This window comes from Camarhynchus parvulus, chromosome Z (genome assembly GCF_901933205.1).
Source record: "Camarhynchus parvulus chromosome Z, STF_HiC, whole genome shotgun sequence".
Lineage (NCBI taxonomy): Eukaryota > Metazoa > Chordata > Aves > Passeriformes > Thraupidae > Camarhynchus > Camarhynchus parvulus.
The window spans coordinates 6,051,422-6,075,529 of NC_044601.1; the positions used below are offsets into that span (position 1 = coordinate 6,051,422).

The 24,108-nt window shown below is 36.8% G+C and overlaps 1 protein-coding gene across 2 annotated transcripts in view; it reads left to right on the forward strand.

Moving 5' to 3' along the window:
- The window catches only part of EDIL3 (EGF like repeats and discoidin domains 3), a 239,395-nt gene that overhangs the window by 129,110 nt on the left and 86,177 nt on the right, over positions 1–24,108 (forward strand). For both annotated transcript variants that reach the window (XM_030968997.1, XM_030968998.1), the window contains one exon: positions 5,714–5,827. In XM_030968997.1, coding sequence (XP_030824857.1) covers positions 5,714–5,827 — 114 coding nt within the window. The remainder of the gene's footprint in view (positions 1–5,713; positions 5,828–24,108) is intronic.

Here is a 24,108-nt window from a genome sequence, read left to right on the forward strand (position 1 = left end):
AGGAGGAAAACTTTATATGGAATTATGAGATCAGGGGTAATACAGTGTTTAACCTCTAGGGATGGGAGAGCAAGAGGTCGTACATTTTTTGTCTCCAGTATAAAGCAGTTTTCCTCTCTTTTTGAAGATCACATGAGAAGGATATCTGAATAGTGAATCCCTTCAATGTGGCACACAACTCTTGAAGTTTCCTGCAGGTTCTCTTGGCACAGTGTTTTCAGAGCCTTCTGTGGTCAGGAAACTGGCTTTGAAAAAGCAATGGAAACATCTGAATCCTAACAGATGCCTGTCCTGTGTGGAATGTTAATATATCCAATTCAGATATTTAATATATAATATATACTAAATTCCTGTATTTCCCAGGAACATGCCACATTATTTGTAAAAGTTTCACACCAGTGTTGAGCTAAACATGTGCTACTGCTTGTTTTTGCATAATCCTAATTAAGTCAAGGATCAGTTATAGCTAAAGCTACAGTTTATCTGTTTATATAAATTACAAACAAACATTCATTTGGAACGTGTTAGAGACCTTCTTAAACCTCCAATTAAGATTATTAAGATAAATTATTATCGTGACAATTATTCATATATTCCATATCTTTAGCCAAAAATTGAAGGTCATCCACCTGTGCTTTTTCTGATGTATTTTCGTTCTGTTTAAACACATTTATTTACTTATTTATTTATTAGCTTTCTAGGGAAAAAAAGAAAAAAAAACAAAACAGCAAGTAAATCTAAGTTTAGGAGATTTTTACAGTTTAGGCTTGGTTTTAGAAACTGTATGAATATGAGGAAGAATGCTTTGATTTGGGGTTTTTTTTGGTAAACATTTTTACAGAAATGTTCTACTCTTAAAGAAGATGTGTCTTTCTATACATAAATTGCTGCAATCCTTCAAATTTTATCATATCACTGAGCAGCTTGCTGTTAATATAATTTTATTAAATTTCAGTTTCTCATGAGCCAGATTATTTGCCAAATAAAACCAATATAATTTCATTCTTTTAATTGGAGTTTTGCCATTTAGTATTTCTTAAAAATATTTGGTGCTTCAGCAACTTGGTGCAAATAAAATATAAGAGTATATAAGCCGAGTTTCGTGATATTAGGAAATTAATAATAAGCAGTTTGAATATCTGAAAGATCGAGCTTGAATGATAACAAGGTACTACAAAATTCTGCAAGCAAGATCATACATTTTGTGTGAACTTACTGATATGGTATTGACCAGTGTAATTTAATCATTCAGGATCAATATACAATAAAGAAAAGATACCTAGAATGCATTTTAAAAATCTATAAAGAACCATCAAGCAACTACAAGAATAGCTTAGCTTAAACCCCAAAGATAAATAAAGATATTGAAATGTTAAGATAATTATTCCATATTATCTTTTTGTCCACATCATGCCATAGCAGCTTCCAAAAGTAAAGATACTTGAACACATTGTCAGCTGTATAACAGTTTTATTTTGAAGTACAAATGTGTAGGGAAAAATTTGGGTTTTCTTTAAAAATATTGAAACCTGGGGCACAGGAGGGAGGGTGAAGTTACTCAGATTGGGAGTTGCTCTTTATCCAGTGTATGGCTGTGGGTATTCACAGAAGCCAATTATGAAACAGATATAGCTAGATCATTTTTTTGTTCCTAAATTTTACTAAATGGCATCCTAAATTGACTTTGTTATGGGAAAGAAAAGTATTTGCAATATTTATAAAGGATAACTGGATTTTGTTGGATTAATTCTCCTAATAAAGGCCATGTTGGCCTCCAGTGAAGACTCTTGAACATAAATGCTGTTTCTGTGATGGGCCAACCTCTTAATCACGATAGAAGACTGATTTTAAAACATGACTTAAGGCCGAGATGAGCCGCCTGAGTGTGATCCAGAAGCCAAAATGAGAACAAAACCAAAATATAAGGAAGGAATGTTCTGGTCAGCAGGAGAGAGCTTCAGGAAGCCTGCATGGCAAAAGGCAGTCCTGGACCAGAAACAAGGGTTCAGGTGGCAGGAACCAGGAATCTGGGCTGTGAAAAGAACGAACAGGCAGGGGACAGGAACAAGACACTGGTGTGAACTCACAGGCAAAGCACAAGGGGTGTTGGCAAAAAAAAAAAAATACAGTTAAATTGAGATTATTGGTCGCTCCGTCAGATAAAAAAGTCAAGTTTGTACCAAGTAGCTTGCTGAAGGACTCAAAGGGCTTTATGTAAGAGTTAAGTTTTTAATTATGACAGCTGCATAATTTAAATACCCATTTCATGGGGGGTGATTTTTCAGGAAAATATGTGTGACTATATTTAACAGGTAAAACCCAAAATGAGGGCTAGGCATTTTTAATTGTATTGCATTTGCAAGTAGTAGTTTTTATTAATGTTTTATTAAATACTTAGAGGATTAAATAAGTAAATGTATATATATAAAATCCGTCAAAGGAAGAAATAAGCACAGAAATCTGCCCCTTGATGGTTTTCCAAGTCACTGTGTGACATAGCCAAGTTCTTTGTTACTTTCCTTGCTTTGTTCTGGGGTGCAACACAACTGTGCTTCAAACAGAAGTCTGCTTAATAACTTTGTGATTATGGATTGATATTAGGAAATAGGAAATTTAAATTTAATCATCTGCAGCATAAAAAGAAACCTTAGCATAGGCTTTACTTCCTAATCAACTCTCTCAGCCATTCAAGCTATTTCTTTCAAGGAACAATCTGTTTTCAGAAAATTTCAGTTTCTCTGTTCCTGCATCATCCTGAATTTAAGAATCCCTCTTCAGTAGAGAAATCATGAGAGGTTGGGCATTTGGGTTTTTTGAGGCTGGGGGTTTTTTGTCTGGTTTTGTTTGGGTGGGGTTTGGGGTATTTTTGTTCTTTGCTTTCTTTTGTTTGTTGGGTATTGCAGTTCCTCTTGGTTTTCTTTGATTTCCTTCATTGTTGCTTGTTTGTTTGTTGTTGTTTTATCTAGCTGGACACTATCTAGAGATCCAGACCTTCCCTCTGTCTTTTGATGAGTCCTTTTCACTCAGTGTTTATCAGTTCCACCATCTCCCTCTGTGAGGAACTCAGATTTCTCTGGCAGCACCCAGATCTGTGTATTTTATTTAGTTCAGAGCAAAAGGATCAGCCTTGGAGCTAAGACCTAACGTTACCTGAAAAATCATGAGCATCCTGCAGTGATTTTACTGTGCATTGTTAATTTACATCAAAAGAAAACCTTTATCCTTCTTATGTAGGTAGGGTATGTGGTTGGTGAAGAATTAGAATCTGATAACAGAATTTTCTGCATGAGTCTTTATTGCCTGTAGGAGAAACTTCTCAAGAAACTCTGGTATTTTAAAATTTCTAGTAAAATTTACTTCTTGTCATGGTAACATAACAAAGTTTATGTTTTCCAGAAGGAAGGAACACACCAGCTGGTGTAAAGTGTGGTATCAGAATTGGCACATCTGGGAATTTGAACATAAGCTCACCACAATTCATGGGAACCACCCTTACTTAAATATTCTTCATCTGCATGTTCATTCCAGTGAAATAATAATGGGAAAATATGTAATTCTGTAGAAGTTATTATTTAACCCATGTTCAAGAATGTTGTTTTATTCTTTAACAGGGTTTAGTTGATTTCCTTTTCAACTAAACACGTCAGACATGATGCAATGACCAACCTTTCCTCATTCTTTCATCAAATATGACATATTTGTTTGAACTGATGGGACTCAAGTTTCTGAAATTACTGGAAAAAATCATTGTAGAAGCCAAGTAACAATGGCTTCTATTGTTAATAATAATTAACAAATACCATCTTTCTGCTCTGGTCATTGCTGATTGCTCCATGGGAATGGAATATGAGGATTGTTTTAAAAGAATGTGGTGCTCCAAGCTCAGTTTATATTTCTCCATCACCACACAGACAATACGGAATATTCTGGAAAGCTGTGCATTTTATCCTCCTATTTCAAGAAGAATGGTAAAATAGGGAAAAAAAAAAAACTTGAGAAGATATTGTCTTTACACAGAAAAGCTTTTAAGAGGATAAATCCCCACCGGCATAGTGGGGATAGTTCATGTGTTCACTTAATGTTTTTTAGTTCACAGTGACCTTGATTTTTCCCCCCCACAAATGTGTTAGCCTGTATTAAAATGATGAATAACCTGATAAAAATGTAAGGTTAATGGGCTTTGCTTAAAAAGGCAAATAGGGAGCTGAAGAACCTTGTTAAATTTTATAAATACATATAAAGAATTTAATTTAGAACTGAACAGGTCTGCTCTTTGCTCATTTCCCTTGGCAGGTTTTATTTCTTGAACTCTAAGCTGTTACTCCTCTTGTTCATCTTTAATAGAAAAGAATCCAGCTAACTCTAAAGTTTTATTATGCCAGTACATAATATCTTTAAAAGCGAGAAAAATATGAGGGGTTAAAAAGAAGCCCAGGGATCCATTGCCACCATTAATTTTAGCATAAAATTCTGAAAACTTTTTGGTTCAAACAAGTGAAATTAGCCTTCGTATTTCACTGAAAACCTGTCTCTGCATTTCTGTTCACAGCAATGGGAAGATTGTCCTATTCACTGTATAAAACACTGATTTTTTGAATACAGATTCCTGGAAAATGAAAAAAAATCAGGTTGAAAGTACAGAAGTCATATACTCAAACTACCAAATATCAAGAAACTTTGTTGACAGAACTGAATTCTGCTTCTCCTGAGCAAAGCCATGTTGCATAAGATTTAGACATTTTTGTAGCATTTTCTTTAGTTAGTGGATGCCAGCAAAAGCAAAAAAACAAAAAGCAAACAAAAAAACCCCCAAGCACACAAACATAAAAAAGGCATTTGGGGGGCAGAAGCAGATTCAACAGAACAGCAAGGAGCATGACTTCAATTCCCAGTGATTTCCCATATTATCTACCATGTTATCTACCATATTTACCACATCCTGTACCCTTTTTAAAATATTTAACTTCAAAGGTGCAGTCCTTTTAAAACTACGTATAAAAACTATACAATGTTTCCAGTCCATGCAGAATAAATATAAATGTTGAGACTGAGAACTTTAATTATGATGCATCAGTATAATCCCCCTGCCTATTTAATGTTGACTGAAAAGTTCTGTGTCACACTTGAGAAAAGGAATCTGATATTACACCTAAGGTTGCTACATTGAAAAACACAGGGGAGTTTTATTCCTGCAGAGTTTGACAAAGTGTACTGAAAAAGAGGAACTCAAGTGAAATTACCCACCTTTTCTGTCTTTTGAATTTAATGAAATTTGCTGGCTTCTAGATTGAGTTATTAGTTTCAATTTGCCCACTAACTCATTCACAGAAAGGGAATTTTTTAAGATGGTTAAATAGCCTTGTCAATTAGATGTTTAATGAATTTGAGATGAACTGAGACACATCCTTAACTGGCATCTGTTGATAAAGAAGTAACTACATTCCTTGAAGTTGCAAGAATCTCTACTGATTGCTCCATTAGAATTACTACAATTTGGTTTTTTGGGGTTTTTTTCAGGCCAGACTTTTGGTCCTGATATCATCTGGAAATAACAGTGGAAATCATTGAGTAAAACTTTGAATTATATTCTACTACAGGACATAATAAAACTTTTCTCTTTTTTTTTTTTTTTTCCCCAGTTCTTTTAAACATGTGCACATTGCTTTTACCATTTCTCTGCTAATCCTGGCATCCTTTTTTGTGATTCCTGCAGATGTGAATGAATGTGAAGCTGAACCCTGCAGGAATGGTGGAATCTGTACAGACCTTGTTGCCAACTATTCCTGTGAATGTCCAGGTGAATTTATGGGAAGGAACTGCCAACAGAGTAAGTACAGCACAGTTTAAAATAATTAATTTTTAATAATATAATATATGCTTTTTAATTGTATAATATATAATTTTATTTTAATAATATAAAATATAAAATTTTATTTTTACAGGAAAAAAATTAAAACCAAAACACTTTAATGTACTGTGGAAATACTTCTTTGCACATAAAGAAACCTCAAAATAGCAATCTTATTCCCTTCAAAACTGAGGAAATTTCGGAGACCAAATCTGTCACGCATTCAAGTAAAGCATCTGAAATGATGGAAACATTTGCAAAATGTATAATAAGTACCTATATTTAAGCAAGAAGTAAAATAGTGTAATGTGGAAAAATTTAAAAAATATATTCAGGCTGGGATTTCATCTCATCAAATATCCTGTTCTCAGCAATGTTATTGGCAGAAATCAACAAGTGTACAACAGGGCAAAAATATCTGTTATTTGCTCTGACAAGTCTCTAGCCTCTGAAATTTGAACCACTGGTTTTTCGGGAAGTCATTAATAGAATGAACAGTCATTAATGGATTTGTCCTGGGAAAAACTTCGCATGATTTTTTCAATAGCATTGACTATGGATGCACCATAAAGGTCTGATTCCTTAAATTCCTGAGGTATTATAGGTTAGGTAATCCTGAAGACCAAGTATAACAAAAATAGAATAAACTGCTTTGGCACAAAATGCAATTTACCTTAACATTTACATATTAGAGGTTGTTGGGTTTTGAATACTGTAAAGATGAGAACCTGTGTGTCAAACAAACGGTGTTAAAATTATGGTATTGTGGATAAAGGTAATATAGTTCCAATGTATATTGCCATAAAAAGAAACAGGAAAGTATTTGACAGTTGACTTTAGTAGTGTTGGGTTTTACATTCAGAATACCTGAAATACTGGGCTAATCCACACTGAAGAAAGAGAGCTTCTAGTGCAAGGAAAATCCTACTTCGTGCAGCAAAAAAAGAGAAAAACGGTGTTACAAATTGAATCATAAAAAAATGAAAACATAACAAAAGCTGAAAAATATCAAATATCGTAACAAAAGCTGAAAACATAACAAAGCTGAAAAGTATTATTCTTTTTCCTGCATTCACATTGTGCATGTATGGGGGAGAATGAGAATGGGAAACAGGATGGACCAATAACAACAAATGTTTATTTGAAGTGGCTTCAGTGAATTCCCAGATTTATACACAGCAGAAAAAAATTTGAGGCACCCAACATGATGTGTATGTAGTTCTAGAGAGGAATAAAAGATGAAGATTTGCTTTAAGAAAGTCACAGGTCTCTATGGCTGCCTGAAAGAATTTATTTAAGAAGAAAAAACAAACCAAAACTACTAAAGTGTTTTTCAGAATTTGCTGGTGAAGCAATTCATGCATTTCCTTATTAGGTGCAATTGAATTGCCATTTGGAATTCTGCCAGGAATCTCATCCATCTCTTCAGAGTTTATCCCTTCTGTATTTTGGCTGCATCATGAGCACTGCTCAGATAATAGATCACATAAACCCAATCTCCTGTTTTGCTGGAAATGGGGTAGTCAGAACTATTACTTAAGTGATCATTGCATTTCCTGAACTATCATCTGTTATTTTATATTCCTTTTTTTTTTTAATAGATGTATATGAGCAATATGCAAAAATAACTTTGTGTGTGAAGTTGCATATCTCATATATTAAACTGAATGTTTTATGTATGTGTATCTATAAGCACAAACACACATTTCTGGTTTTGAGAGCATATAAGAGAAAGTATATGTATATGTACAAAAAATTTTAAATTTTCCAGTTTATTGAAATAGTGAAGTGAACTCTGCTGCTCTATTGCAAAACATGTTATCCACATTGTGTCTTTCTGGGTCTTATTTTGAAGAATTAATTATATGTAAATATAAATATAAATAGTTTACCATCTCTATAACTTGCACCATACCATTTTCTATAGCTGGGCTTGAAAATACTTCTTTTTTTTTTCCATTAGAAGTTTGGTTATGTCATCACACTTAATTACGTAATTACAAGTAGTTATTACACATTCTAATTACACCATCAAAGTTTTACACATATTTACAGTAATCATATAATTAAATACTGTTATGCTAATTACGTAAATTACTGACTGCTGTCTCAGAATTACCTCACAACACTCAAAGATTCCTGAGTCACATCACAGAATATGTAAAATATCCTAGATGTAGCATTAAAAAAAACGGCAAAATTGCATCATACAAGCTGCTTTTCCAGGGTGCATTTATAATAATTTATCTAGTTTGTTATAGCCCAAATATCGCTGCTGTGCAACAAGGATTTGTCATGTTACTCATGTACATGCCTCCTGTACTTTGTGTCAGACTCTTTTTCCTACACCTCCACCTGGGTTTTCCCTCTTTTTTAATTCCACCATTTGATTTCACCACAATTAATTCCTCTTAGGTAATCCCCTAAATAAGTCCCTTCCTTTTTATCACATGTAGCACTTTTCAGGTGTGAGACAACTGTTGTGCTGTACCCAAATCCTGGGAGCCTTGTGTGACATCCACCCCAAATCCTTCTGAGTCGTCCCAAAAGCCTCTGGAATAACTAGTGCAGCTAATCTCAGCTGGCCTGAGAAGGAAAAGGTTGAAACTGAGTACAAAAATTACACTAAAATGATATTTTAACCACATTTGGACCACCTTGACCATCCTCTGAGTCTGTTTCTAGCATGGATGAGATTCAGACTGGTTTATATTCAGTTCTTTCTTTTTCCTTCTTTCTTTCTTTCTTTCTTTCTTTCTTTCTTTCTTTCTTTCTTTCTTTCTTTCTTTCTTTCTTTCTTTCTTTCTTTCTTTCTTTCTTTCTTTCTTTCTTTCTTTCTTTCTTTCTTTCTTTCTCTCTTTCTTTCTTTCTCTCTTTCTTTCTTTCTCTCTTTCTCTCTCTCTTTCTCTCTCTCTTTCTTTCTTTCTCTCTCTCTTTCTTTTCTTCTTTCTTTCTTTCTTTCTTTCTCTCTTTCTTTCTTTCTTTCTCTCTTTCTTTCTTTCTTTCTCTCTCTCTTTCTTTCTTTCTCTCTCTCTTTCTTTCTCTCTCTTTCTCTTTCTTTCTCTCTTTCTCTCTCTCTCTTTCTTTCTCTCTTTCTTTCTTTCTTTCTCTTTCTTTCTTTTTCTTTCTTTCTCTTTCTTTCTTCTTTCTTTCTCTTTCTCCTCTTTCTCCTTTCTTTCTTTTCTTTCTTTCTTTTCTTTCTTTCTTTCTTTCTTTCTTTCTTTCTTTCTTTCTTTCTTTCTTTCTTTCTTTCTTTCTTTCTTTCTTTCTTTCTTTCTTTCTTTCTTTCTTTCTTTCTTTCTTTCTTTCTTTCTTTCTTTCTTTCTTTCTTTCTTTCTTTCTTTCTTTCTTTCTTTCTTTCTTTCTTTCTTTCTTTCTTCCCCTCTCACTCTCTTTTTTTCTCTTTCTCTCTTACTAGCTGTGGCTGGTTTTAGCAATTCAGGCATAACTGGTATTTAAACCATCTGCTTCTCTTTTATGGAAAGCACAGGACAAGGCAAAATCAGGGTAAAGTGGATTGTGAGAGCACTGACAGCCTCAAAACATATTCAGCCATTCTGGAATGAGCTTATCAGCCTGTTAAGAGACACTTCAACAAACATCTGGTATTTACAGAATCCGCCTGCAGATGTTTAGCAAACACAGAATGGGAAGAAAGCACCTTTTCCCATATTCTAAATGTAAAATTTAAGCGATTTTAATTCCATATTACTTCCCAGATTTCTAAGGCCTCGGAATTTCCTTGATGCAGCTGCATCTCCTTCTGCTCTCCCACTCTCCGAAGCAATTTCTTGCTCCTGTGCTGAATTCAATCAATTATGATCATGTCTATTACAGCTTTCCTTAGTCTTGGAGTGTCCATAAATAAAATACTGTTTCCAAGACAGTTTCTCCTATGGTTGGAGGGTTTTTTGTTTGTTTGTTTGTTTTTACTTTGTGGATCACAACATTCTCTAGCAGGCACTTTCATCAGTGTCAGGCTGTTTGCATTACTCAGTGCAAATCTGTATTGTTAAAATCTCCCATGATCAGCGTGGGTGGAGAATTGCAGAAATCTGTGAGCAGTTCCAGGTGACTTTTTGATCACTTTCCCTTCTATTTTAATGTTTTAAATCAAGCAGATGGTACCAGGCAGTGGACAACTTACAATTCCACCACTGTGCATTTTGGAGCTGTGTTTTGCTCAATGCCAAGAGTTTCTGCCATTAAAGCATATGGCAATTCTTCCTATGTTTTTTTCTTTAAATATCTAGATCAAAATAGTCACTATAAATATTTCTTTACATATCCTGTGGCCTCTTCACCTCCTTTTCTGTGGATTCAACATGCCCATATGTAGGAGAACTGCATTCAAAGCAAGTGTAGCAATTTATTTGTCTAGCATGTCAGAAATCCTGCTAAGCAGTGTACCTCCACCTTGTTTTCATTTATTTCCTCTGCTTTTATGGTTTAGCAAACTGTTGTGCTTCTATTGCTCTTGGTTGCCTCCTGCCTTCCTGTCTGTGGAAATCAAAGTGGCGTTTTCTTTCCATTCACATGAAAATGCCTGTCTTAAAAAATTATCTGAAGATCTGACAGATCTAGGTATAAAGACATGTTCAAGACTCCTGCTTACATGCAGCCTTACACTCCCAGACTAGATGGCTTCATCCAAGGCACACTAATGCATTATTATTTTAGAATTTTCGTCCTCTCAAAATTATACCCTGCAGCTCTCATGATTTATAGTATGGGATAAATAACTTATTTTACAGTATTTTTTCTAATAGACCCTTATTCCTTTTCATACCATCTGTATTTCACTTCTGTGTCCTCAAGGCAGAGTGTTGGGTCTTTTTGGCTTCAGGTGCTTGTCCTTTGAACTCCTCAGCTTGATGCTCACAGTCTTGGGTGAATTTTGGATATCTCTGTCTTACAGATCAAGCTCTGACCAGCCCTGGCCCAGCAGGGTCCAGGGTTGATAAATCCTCCATGCTTAAGTTCAGAAAAACCCTACTCAACACAGACATAAGGGCATAAAAAGTGCACAGACAAAATGAAACAATTTATGGAACGTTAAAAAGCGTTGATTTCTGGGGAAAGGCTTATTGCTGAGAAAAATTTTGCCTTCCAGGAAATCTGTGTTTTCAAAATATGGATAGGAATCAGAAATTCACCACTTTCTGAAATCAAGTAACATGGTTAGGGGCTTTCTGGTGAACTCAGGTCATGGAATTGACCTGTTAAAATTAAGCTGCTAAGAAATGAATGGTAAAGGAGACCCCATTTATATATGTGAGTTATTTATACATATACATTTTTATATATATATATATATAAAAATATACATACACATATACATTTATAACTCACTGCATATGTGAGTTATTTCCAGGGAGGTGTCACAGCCCCATCCCATGGGGGCTCAGCCCTCCTGCAGTGCCAGCTGTGCTGCTGCTGCAGCACGGATCCTGCACAAGGGGGGAGTTTTCCTCTGCAGCTCCAGGGCTGCTGCAGATGGGCCTGGGCTCCCTCTGGCAATGCAGGGCAGCAGAAAGCTGCTCCTCTGCCAATGCAGGGGGCAAAGGCTGCTGGGGTGTCCCAAAGCTCAGATTGGATCCAGGTAGGAATGCTTGGCTCCTCCCCTGGGCGCAGCATCTCCCCATGGGATGCTGGAATTGGATCAGCCCTGCAGGGACACTCAGTGGCCATGGACAGAAGGTAATTAATAATTAATGGCCCATGGACAGCAGAGATCTCCTGGAGGGAGGACTGGCTGTGGCAGAGATAAAGAAAACTGCCCAATGAACAGCAGAGAACTGCCCCAGCTCTGACAGATGGAAATAGAACACACGTCTCCATTTCCAACCTAAAACAAGGAAACACTTTGAGCTTGTAGTGAGCCACTGTGAAACCCTTCCCCTGCCAGGAATCAACACAGACTCGAGTTCCCTAAATTACTGATTATCATGAAACTCTCTGTGAATGACATTTAGGAGGGCATACTCTTCCCTACAGCTCAAAATACCAGTTTGACTAATTCTGAGATTAATGAAGTTATGAGTTTAAGCTTATTCTTAATTGTTTTGAACGTGTGCCTATTTCATGATCTCAAATACTAAATATATGAATGTGTTAGACATAAAGTCAGAAATCGCTGGAATACAAAGCTGGACAAATACACCAATGAAGGAGTGGCAAGGGGGAAAAAAAGAAGGTTATTAATAAAGCAGATCAGTTCTTTGATCCAGTGAACTTCACAGCCACACAGGTATTGGGCTGGTGCAAAGGAATGGCTGGGCATGAAATCAAAGCTTAACACCAGTTAAAAAATGTTAATCAAACCATGGTCTCATCAAGAAAGTAGAAACTTTAATTAATTTTTAAGGCAAGAGAAGAGTTTATTTAAATTTTAATGTTTTTCTTGCTTTGTTTTACTTCAGAAATCATAAAATTTAAAAGTCAGTGTTGTCAGCTTATTGTCAGCAGAGGATAGACTGCAGAAAAATTTGGTAAATATGTGCATTCTTGCTAGTCATTATTTAGATGACAAATTCAGGACTTCCATGAAAAAATTAAGGATGTTTTATAGAAATGCCTATATATGTGTGCAGGTGTAAATGTATGTATATAAAATTATTAATCACAGACAATTAATTTTTCAGTGTCCTCAGGGTAGTTAATTCATCATTCACATGATATCCTTGTGGATTTATGGGATTATGTGGGGTTAATCTCATACAAAAGGAATAATGAAAAAAAATTGTTCCTAAAAGAATTTTATCCATTTAATATCAAGTTAATAGTACTAGTATGAGCTCCCTGGATTTCAGAAATATCTCAGAGCAGAAACATATCAGAAATACACTTTGAAACTTCAGGAGGGAGAATTTTTACACGTCAAATGACTTTAGGCCATGTAATTCAACTCAACCTCAGTAATTTGTCCTTTTTTGAACATGCTATAAGAACAGAAGCCAAAAGTATTTCAAAAGTTGAATTTCTCCTTGAAAGAGAGGCTAACATCAGTAATAAGAATTCTGCTTTATGCACATCTTTAACTATTTCAGCTAATCTGAATGGAATATAATTTCTATATTTGCATTGGACAAAGCCCCTCTTGAGCCTTTTTCTGAAAATGATGATTTTCGCTGAATCTGCACCACTCTGTGAATGTTGTCTGGCAGGCATTTCTGCTTTCATTTGGTACGAAAGTGCAAAGAGGCAGAAAATGTTATAGAAACGACAGAACACGTTGTTAACATTGAAATGTTCTCCCAGGCATTTCAATGACCTAGTGAGAAATATTAATCAAACTCCAACATTTCTAAAACCTTCAAGCAAAGCTCCACCCTGGCCCTTCCACTGGGGACTTTCTCTGTCCAGGCACCCCATGCAGGGCACAGAGGTGTTGGCAGAACGGGGCTCAGCAGGTCAGAGCTGCAATTCTGTTCAGCACAAAAGAGAAATGAGACTGATCTCTCCGTGTTTGATGTTGAAACAAAGTCCTCAGCCCTGTGCCTTTGGGCACATTTTCATCTTGCTGCACTGGCACTGTGCAGGGACATCTCCCTTTGAAAACTAATTTCTCAATATCTTGTTTTGATTAGGCGGGGGAGGATTCAGTCTTTACCTGGCAGAAACTCAGTGTAAAACACTCCGGCAAGCCCTGAAGGCCCAACAGGAATATTTTAAAGGTGTAATTGTTTCCTTATTCCATGAGTCATCAAGTGCAATAATGGCTTTTGTGCGGAGTCAAAACCCACAATATTAACTCAACCCTGCATTCAACCCTATATTGGTGACTTTAGATTGAACCACCTTGTTGTGGCAACTTTCCTGCCACGTTTTCTTACTTTAACCTGTGGATCTGCTTTTCTAAAGGGTTTGTGTCATTCATGACTCAGTCACCCTCAGCAAAAAGAGCATGGAGTCAGGGATTCATTCTCCCTCTTTTCCTTCTGAGGGAGCACTGTGAATTTACCTTTTCACAGAATCCCAGACACACAAAAAGAGTAGAGGAGAAAAAAAAAATAAATCTCATCTTATAAACATGATCCACTGTTCCTTTGTTGGAAGAACTTTTATGTGCATTTTTATGTATGGCAAGGCCTATGACAATGAATATTTCAGTATTTCCAAGCCTTAAAAGAAAAATTACAGCACTCCATTATTCTCAAAGTAGCCCCTATAGCTCTTAAGTTCCTGGTCTGGTCAATAATGCACATTCTTTTTTTATGTCCTCACAGAAATGAAAAATAATTTGCAGGTAAGAAATTGGTACTATAAAAGAAATAAAAGCTGGACTGCAGTCTGTAGAAGGAAGCTCAAAACAAATCACGGGTTATTATAACCAAAAAAAGCCTCCTAAAAGTATGGAATGAAAAACCACCAATGATTATAAACATATGAAAAGGGGTATATATTAAATATAAACATATAAGGGTATATTAAATATAAAAAATTTACAGCTGCAGTAGGTTTAAAAGAGTTCCCAGCAGCCAAGTCATGGGAGCATTTTTGAAATACCTTATTTCAAGGCTTATTATATAAGATATTGGGTATTTATTTCCAAATAGATTGACTGGGGAGGGTGGCTTGCCATAAGAATTAGCCTGGTCTTGTTTGCTGCTACCCTTTGGTGGACACAGGAATCATCAATTTGAGTAAAATCATCTCCAGGACTGTACAAACTCCTCAAAATGAAACTGTCTCAAGCTCTGGAGTAGTTAACAAACCAGGCACAGAGTGGAATTACAAGTGAGCACAGCATAACTTGCAAAACTTTGAGGTTTGAAAGCTGGCTCATATTTTGGAATTTAATTTAGTCTTGGAGCTCGAACCAAGCTGTGAAACATGAAAATCCATACGAGCTACAGGGGAAAAAAAAAAAATTAAAAACCAGAACGCAGTTACACGAGCCCTAAATGAACTCAGATCTCCACTCTCAGCACAGCTCTCCCACCTGCAGCTTTCAGGAGGGGAAGGAAATGAGAAATGTGGAGTGCTGAGCTTCCCACTGAGGGTCGGTTTGCAGCTCCTGCTGCTCAGGACAGACGGACAGTCCGGCACGGCCGCGGCGCCGGGCTCTGGTGCAGCCACGTGTCAGGGACCTGGCAGGGGAGGCTGAGGGCTGGCAGCTGCTCCAGGCCCCAGCTGCCACCACTTCCATGTGTTCATTCCATCAGATGATGCCAGGGCTTGCAAGGGGATGATGTGAAAGGAGCTGACGTAAAAGGTTTGGTGGCAGCGCAACACGGAGAGAGAATATTTTTTTCTTTTGGTCATGGTAAAGAGGGGCTCAGAAGGGTGCAAGTGGGTTTTTGGAATGAAGTAGAGTGAAAACTTTAAATATTCATAAGTATGGTAGAGTAGCTTCTAAGAAGAGCTGACAGAATTAACTCTTAATTCTATTTTCCTTTGTGTCTGTGACTGTTTTCCTGTATTAATGCTGAATGTAATTTGGCCATCTCTTAGCTTGGTGCAGATAGAAATTTTCTTTACAGAAAATATAAAATTTTACCTTTTAAAACACATTAATATCCATTGCTGATCCAGCAAAATCTGGTGTACCTCACTCATAAACATGATTTCCCTCCATTGGCAAATCTGTATATTTGACTGCAACATTGCACGCCTTCACTGAAAATCAGTTTCAGTGTGTAGTTTGCAATATTATATTTATTGTTATTCTAATAATATCAATTCCCATTTATTCTCCTGCTGCTGAAACCTAATTTTGTAATTACACTCTTCCTGGTTTTTTACGAAATTCAATTTTAGCCATCTGTGATGTGAGTTTTCATTGTAGATGTAGCACAAAAAGCAACAGTGCTGTAATTCATTACATCAAAGTTAGCAAAAAACAAATAAGGCTGGGAAATGTACAACATTGAAAGCAAATTTGAATCCTCATGTCCAGTCTCAGCAAAAAAAGGATTATTTTTCTTCAGTAATTCTGAAGAATTCCCTTGTTCTTCTGGATAGGAGCTTCCATAGATGAAGCTGAACAATAATTTTATTGTTATTAGTGAAGTCTCTTCATCTTCTTTTTCTTACCTCCTGGTCCCTCCACAGTATCTTTTACAATGCCTTTTTCCCTTCCATTAGGTGTGAATTTGAGTGCTTGGTTTCACTCATTTTTAGACATAGAAGATTTTTTTCGGGCTAAAAAAGGTCAGGTGGAAAATCCTCAAGAATCAAATTTCTTTCCCAAGGTGTACAATGGAATTAGATCAGCCTCATCTCTGCTGAAGGTGTGGTGGGTTTTCCACTGAGTTTTGTGTAGGTGAAATGGGGCACAGCTGCTTTGAAAGCTGTGCTTAATATTAGACATAAATATATATCTCCTGGAAGTAAAATGGGATTTAATAATGAAGTGCAACATGTTTTCCCCCTTTATTTATGTTACATTTCTCTAGAATTGATTTTGCATTGTTTTAAATATTGAAACACTATTTTTTGGGTTGTTTGTTATTGCTATTTAGTGATGGAGAATGCTAATTTCAGAGACTTTCCACACTTTAAAAAAGTAGGGTGGGTGGAAAGCCTAATTTTTAGCCACCAAGTAGCCCAGTAACCACAGCTGCGAAGTACAAGGAGAATCAGGCCCAGTGTTTCACCAAATTATTGGGTAAGGAATTGGGTAAATTAGTGGGAAAGAAAGGTGGCAGAAGAGTAATTTTTATGATCAGCAAAAAAACCTGTACCTGCCCAATGCACCCATGTGTAAGAAATGCAATGCAGAGGAGTGTTTCCTTTGGGAAAGCTGAGAGGCCACCATCCTCCTCTGTGGCTGGAGGAGGGAAAAGCAGATTCCAGTCTCTGATGTAAATGGGATTTTTTTATGCACATTGGAGCACCTTCAGAAGGCAGTGTGGGAATCCCAGCCAAGAATTCCCTGTACCCCAGGAGCTGGGACATGGATAAATTATTCCAGATCTGATCAGACAGGGAAGGAATTTCCTTCCCTTGTAGGCAGACTCCAGTCTTGTTCCCTCAAACTTTACAACCCCTGAAAGGGACATAAACCTGCAGCTCCAGCTGCCCCATTTCCCTGCAGATCATTGTTATTCACAATTTTGGATGCAAACAGGGATGCTGAAGAGACATGGCAGCCAAGTGCTCACATCCCTCCCTTGATGCTGAGTTTTGCTGAGATTAGGTCCTCTCACAAAAGGCATCTTGGGAAACAAATTTCCGTGCTCTGTCAATTCCTGTTGCAGCTGAATTAGCAAAACAGCCCCCAGTGTTGTAATGCTTGGGTCCCTGCAAACCTCAAAGGGATTGGAAGTCACAAGGAATTTTACAAAGTGAAACTTAGACAAGAAAAATTTTAGGAAGTTTCTGGGGTCATACAAGAATTTTGCACTGGCAGTGAGGACATGGGGTGAAGAGGATATTGGGAATTTAAAACAATTTTTTTCTTATTTTTTTATCTTAAAGTTTTTTGATAAATCATTATTGATAACTAATAGCTTGATTTAGTACTAGTCTTCTATTTTTTTAATCAAAAGAACCGAACAGTTTGGCCCTGGTAGTAGCTCTGCAATTTCGCCTTGTGCAACATTATATGGAATTTCTTAAAACACATATTATTGCCACAATAAGGATTCCTGGCTCACATTCAGATGTCAGAGTTTAAGGAATCAAGGGAAATTGGTGTATTTATATCTATTTATGTATTGCTGACAGGTAACTTCACATTTGCCTTTCCTTGTAACATTTATGAATAATTGTTTTTACATAGGTAGTAGTGAAAGCTACAAGATCAATCTATGCCTCTTAAAACGCCTTCAAAAAGCTTTTTGTAAGATTAGGTGAGAAGATTTTCTCCACAATAAATTCACATGTTTATACATATTTTACTCTTAAAACAGAAATGCCAAATTATTTGCATTTTGGTGACTACATGATGTTACCTAAATTCTTGAAATATAAGCACCACAGTTATCTACTGGCTTCATTGACCACATTTATTTTTATTTCAGGAAAAAGAATATTATTACTTAGTTTTTCAGCTGAGAAATACAACCCTCTTTGTGGTAATCCCCTAAGAACTTTTTATTTTTTTCTGTATAAAATTAAATCATTGGATAATTAGATTTCCTACAGAACACCAAGTAAAGAGCCTATAAACAACATTAAAAGAATATGCTTCTGAAAAAGTAGCTTTTTAACATTTAGTTTCTTTTCTAATGGATGTATTCATTATGTATGCAGAGTGTTTTCTTGGAGAGTTTTTTTTTAAATACACTACTTATATGAATAAAAAAAAGGGGATTCTTAGCTAAATTTCCCTATCATGTTAGTGGTAAATTCTTAAGAATACAGAAATCCTTCGTATTAGGTCAGGTATTTCATCAGTGGATGTGTCTCTGGCTGTGGTAACGACAATCATTTAACAAGAATATTAAAACTACACCCCTGGTCAGTCTCTTTAGTATCATCCTTGGATCTGTAGTGCCTGAATTTGTCCAGTTCCCTTTTGAGCCCTTGGGTGCTGCATCTTCTGGAAGGCTCCAGAAGATCACAACCCACCCTGCCAAGAATGAATCTTTTTTTTTTTTTTTTCAAACAGGCTAAGCTGATTTCTTGTGAATTTCAGCGAGTGTTCCCTAATTTCAGTAATGTCAAGGTGACAAGCAGCACTGTATTTATCCTGCAGATGTTTATGCAAAGTTGTATCCCTCCTCATTCTCCAATCCTGTGCTCTTTGCAGCCGTAATGGCCATTTCCATGTTCAGTACCGTTCAGGCACGTTTTAGGGGTTTTTGTCTCTTCCCTTTGAGTGCATTGAGGTTCATCTGTCACCCTTTTGACCACTCACCCATTTTTCCACATCCTTCTGGAGCTGCTCATCATCAGAGTGGCATTTGATCCAGAGAGCTTCAAATTGGACAATTTCCCCATTCACAATTTCCTCCAGGTCGCTGATGAGTAAAGCTGACTCCAGCAATGACCCCCAGGGAATGCCACTGGTAACATTTTGCCCTGAAAAAGACATTTTCTGTTCTGTAATTAGACTTCTGGCTATAGCAGGGCCATTTCACCACTCCCTGGAAAGATGCTTTCATGTGGAACCTCATCAAGTGCCTTCTGAAAATCCAAGTGTGCTTGTTTCCACTGTATTTCCTTTATCCTTGTGCATATCATCTCTATTAAAGGACTGCAACAAGTGATGCAGAACTGCCATTTACAGTGGGAATATTGGCTCTTTTCCACACCTTTTGTTAGGTTCCTTGTGATATTAATTATAGAACTATCTATCAGTACACCTCCGTAGTTCCCAAATATTTTTCTGGCCCAATTCTTAAAAAAAAACTATGTCATTAAATCAATTCACCACTAGAAAATGTGGTGTACAAAAAATCCTGAAAGAAGCCTAAAATTCTACCTTCTTACTTTTTTTTTTTAATCTCAGACCCAACCCAAGAGTTGCCTAAATTTATTTTCAGTCTGAGTCCTCAGCATGAAGCCTGTAGAGCACATAAAGGCCCAAAGTTAATTTTATGGCCTTATTATAAAAATTTGAAAGAGGGTTTGATAATGGAAGCGCACAACAGTCATGCAGCAATAATGGCACTCTTGAGAAGTGGAAAGTAACATTCAATTTCTTTTTATTTGATTAATCCTGATGGCCACTGCTTACACACATGGACTGTGCTGGCCACGGTGGTAACAGAATAATGCACTGCTTTTGGGAGAGATGCTGCATCAGCATAAAAAGGGTTTTAATCTCTTTGGACATAACAGCAAATAGATGGCAATTCTTCCCATTACTGCCTGAAAAGCTGTCTTCTGCTGCGTGGAACATAACTAATCACCTCATTTTCATGTCACTTCCTGCAGATCTGGAGCTCAACACAGCATCCTTTGAAAAGTTTCACTTGTCTGAAAGTGTCTGTGTGCTCGTTAGCTGCTGCTGATGCAAATGGGTGAAGATGTTGCCTTTGACGTGAATTATGTTATGTGAAGGCATAAAACAAGATTAATCATACCCTGCACCTCAGTGCTGCAGTACCACACTGTCTGCTAACATCCTTGGGAGTCACACTTGAGGAATCAGAGCAATAATAATTACAGTGTTAATAGGTCAAGGAAATCCATTTTGTTTTGCTTTAAGTCTGTGGAGCAAATTTATGGAGATAAATGTCTTCTGTTACTCAGATTTCAGAGGTGAATAGTTTTATGGAATTACCACATCCAGGAATGTGAAAATATGCTGTTTCATGGTGTAGTTAGGAGTCACCTTGAAGTTACAAAGCCTCTGACTTCTTTGTTATTTAGACAAAAAAAATCTGACATAATCACTGGCACTGCATGTTCTCCAAGTCTACTGAAGTGCAAAAAAAAAAAAAAAAAAAAAGGGCGTTTGTAAATTATATTTTGCTATTTCATTTGCACTGTGATTGACTAGAAAGAGGAGCACATGATCTGCTTGCTGCCTTGTCCCAGTGGAAATGCTGATTAAATTCCTTCAGTGGGAATGAAAACATTGATTTGGTCGTGCCGTAGGATGAGTCCTCAGAACAATTAACACAAGTCATTACAACAGAGCTGCTCAATATCTCTCAGATCAGAACACTGAATTGTGGAAAAAAAAAAAAAAACTTGAGGGGCCAGGACTGAGCAAACAGTTTGATCAGCTGCAGAATGATTGAAATAGCCAGTGGGTAAAATGTGCAGAGCTGAGCTGTGTTGTGGTCACGAGGATTCTCCAAACACCAGCCCATAAAATGAGACACTGAATATTCAACCCCAAAGCAGCACCAAAAATGCTGAAACTGGAGATTTTTAGTTTTTTTAGTAATGGTCTGGTTAGCTACATCAGATTTATAGCTCACATTACTGTGGTATTATGCCATCTCCTTTGGGCAATGGTGATTTTAAATTCATTTTAGAGATCTGTGGAGTTTTAAAATTTTAGAAGTTAGTGTTCCATGCACAGGTCTTGCACAACCTGGAATTAATTCCAAGTGAAAACGTGCCTCTGTGTGGGAGGGCTTAGGCTTTGCTTGTATTTAAAAGTGATGCTTTGAGAGGAAGCATAAAAATCAATAGCTGCTTGTGGGGGAAGAAAACAAATGTGTCATGAACTTGAGCAAATGAGATGGCGCTGAGGATGTGGAATGGGTCTGGCAAAAAAAAAACCAACTGAATTTTTAAAAAGGAGGGAAATGCAATTCAAAAAAGGAGAATTTAGAAATATACCTGCTGTGTCTGTGTGACCTCCAGCTGCACTGGCACACTGCAATGAGTGCTGCTGTACCACTGCAGCCCAGCCATGAAACAATTAATGGGATAATGAGCTGGGATGGATGACTGTCCTTCACACAATGTTTGTGCTGTGTGCAAGCAGGACTGAAGTCAAACTGAACTTGCAAAGCCAAACCAGTGCTTCAAATAACTTCAGGTTTTAGCTCCTCTTCAGTCTGTCGTGGTGTGAGCTCACACATATGGTCTGCACACACTTGCAAATGCAGCAGCTTCTGGTAAAATGAAAAGTCTCCTTGGTCCTCTACCTTGCCCTGGAAATGAAGATGTAATTCCTGTAATTAGAACTTCTACTTTTTAAAAATACGCTGATTACCCATACAGCTACCAGAAAAAAATTGATTTGGTATAGGAAAGGAAACACATTTTTTGTTTGTCAGCTATCATTCTAAAAGGCTGGGGCTGGTTGGAACCAAAATGTTTTAATATCTAAATTTACTTTTAAAAATTGGAACTGCAAGCACATTATGAAACTGTACCATATATATATATATATATATATATATATATATATATATATATATGTATGTATGTAAATATATCGTGTTCTGCCTATGACTGGCTCCCAGGGCAGATAAAGTGCTAATGAACAAATTATGTGTTATTTCATGCAAAACTGTATAGCCCTAGATAAAGTCAAGTGCTTCAGGGGCAAATCTTCACCTGTTTTAAATAAGAGAAATAAAGATGTTCCAAAATCGAGAAAACAACGCCCGATTATTCCTTCTTGGGAAGGAATGCTCTGGGCTGGTTTGTTGCCAGGAATTTCCTCTCTGTCAGCATTGATTTGAAAAGAACTGGAGCTGCAGCAATTTGGAACCAGAACTTCTCAGGCAGATGAGATTGGCAGGGGCAGATACTCCAGCCACCCTCCTTGAGCAGGGACATCTCGAGCCAGCTGCCCAGGCCTGTGTCCGCTCAGGATTTTATTGTCTCCAAAGACAGATTTCCACAGCCTCTTGTACAGCCTGGTGCAGTGTTTGACCCTTCCCATGTTAAAAACCCCCAAACACTACCAAGAAAAACTCACAAAAACAAAACAAAAAAATAAAAACCAAAACGCAACAAAAACCACGAACAAACAAACAAACAAATCGACCAAACAAAAAACCCAAAATAACCAAAAAAAAAAAACAAAAACAAAAAATCAACAACAAAAAAAACATCCACCCAACAACATCAACAAAACCACAAGACTAAAAATACCACAAAAAAGCCCAAACAAACAAACAAAGCTACACCAAACAAACTCAAATCACACACTGAAATGTAGAACCAGCCCCATTTTCTTTTGTTCAAATTACATTTCCCATTTTACAACTTGGTGTTAAAATTTCACATTTTAAACCTCAGGGTTCACTCTCTCCCACAAGATTATTTTTTCACATGGATATGATCCCCCTGAGCCTTTCCTTCTTCAGGCTGAGCAATTCCAGCTCTGTCAGTGTCTCCTTGCAGGTCAGATGTTCCATCCCTGCCAGTTCCAAAGTCACATCCACCTTTTTTTGGCCATCTTTGTCAACAAGAAAACCAAAGTCTGGAATGTTGGGGTTTTTTTATGTTCATCCATCACCTCCTCAGCATTCCTTCTTCAAAGACCTCTTTCTGTAAAGCCCAGGTATGTTTACTGCCTAGCTTTGCAGAAAAAATAGATCAACATATATTTTTAAATCAATTTTTTCTCAGTGTTTTTGAAATTAATTGCATTAATTTCACTTAATTTTATCCTCCTAAACCTAGGCACTAAGTTGAAATAATGCTCTAGGTTTGTTCTTGGTCAGTAGACGCAGAAAAAAATAATTACATCTATCTTGAATGCTTTCTTAATAGATGATGAAATGATGAAAATTGTGTTTTAGGGTTGCCTGTTTCCTCCCACAAATGACAAACAGAGCCTGAGCAGCTACTCTGGAATAGATTTGGAATTTTCAGCTGTCTGAAGCTGAGTCACATGAATTGCATTCCCTATGTTTGCTTTTTTTGGTTAGATATTTCTCTAAACAATTCAGAGTGATGCCCTTTTTTATGGTTAAATAGATGTTGATAAGGTAAAATAAGGGGATATAAAGAAGAATAAGGGCATATTCAGAAAATCTGGATGTAGATATTTATGCATAAAATACACCATGGAGTCACAAATAAAACATCTCATTTTACTGCACTGCTATACTAATAAAAGAATTCTTCTACTGTGTATATATATATATATAAACCCAGAACTTTCTGAATCTACATTCTGATTTTTTTTCACCACCCTAATAAAAGTGCATGACCCTTAAATAAATTCTCTCTTTTTAACAGGGCTTCAAGCCCTGATCTGTAAAGCTACTTTACACCAATATAAGGTTATATCTACACCAAATGGCTTCTGGGAGCAAGATCTAAATGAAGATATCTGAATTTCCAGCTATTAAGATGTTGGATGGGTTATAGAAGGAGATGGAAACAGCTTAGAGACCATAAGGGCTGTTTCTGTGTAGTCAGATTTAAATTACTGTAGTTTGCATGCAGTTTGTGTCCAGTACAGTAAATATAGCTCATATTTAGCATATCACTTCAGCAGTATATTGTGGAATATTCCCATCCTTTTGCTTCTTTCTGAAGAGCATGTACCCCATTGTAATGCAGAATTCATGAGTGCCAAAATGTAGTTTTTAAACTGTTCCAATGAATCCCTCTTATAACAATTTCAATGAACACATCTTGTAACAAGCAACGCTGTCACTTCTAGGAGCAGTTGCTGTTCTTCTGGAGGGGGGAATAAAAACAATGGCATAGCCACAAGAGGCAGAAAGAACATCTCCAGGCAGCAAAATAAGAATTGCTTCTTGAAAAGCACACAGTCCTCTCCTGGCAAATGAACATGCTCGTTGTCAAGCCAGCTGGCAGGAATGCTAATTACCCTGGTGCTGGGATCCCACTGATTTCCATTGTAGGCCTGCTAGAAAAATGCAGATTGTCTTTCAGTGTGACTCTATCTTGTCATTGCAGTCTCACTTGCAGGA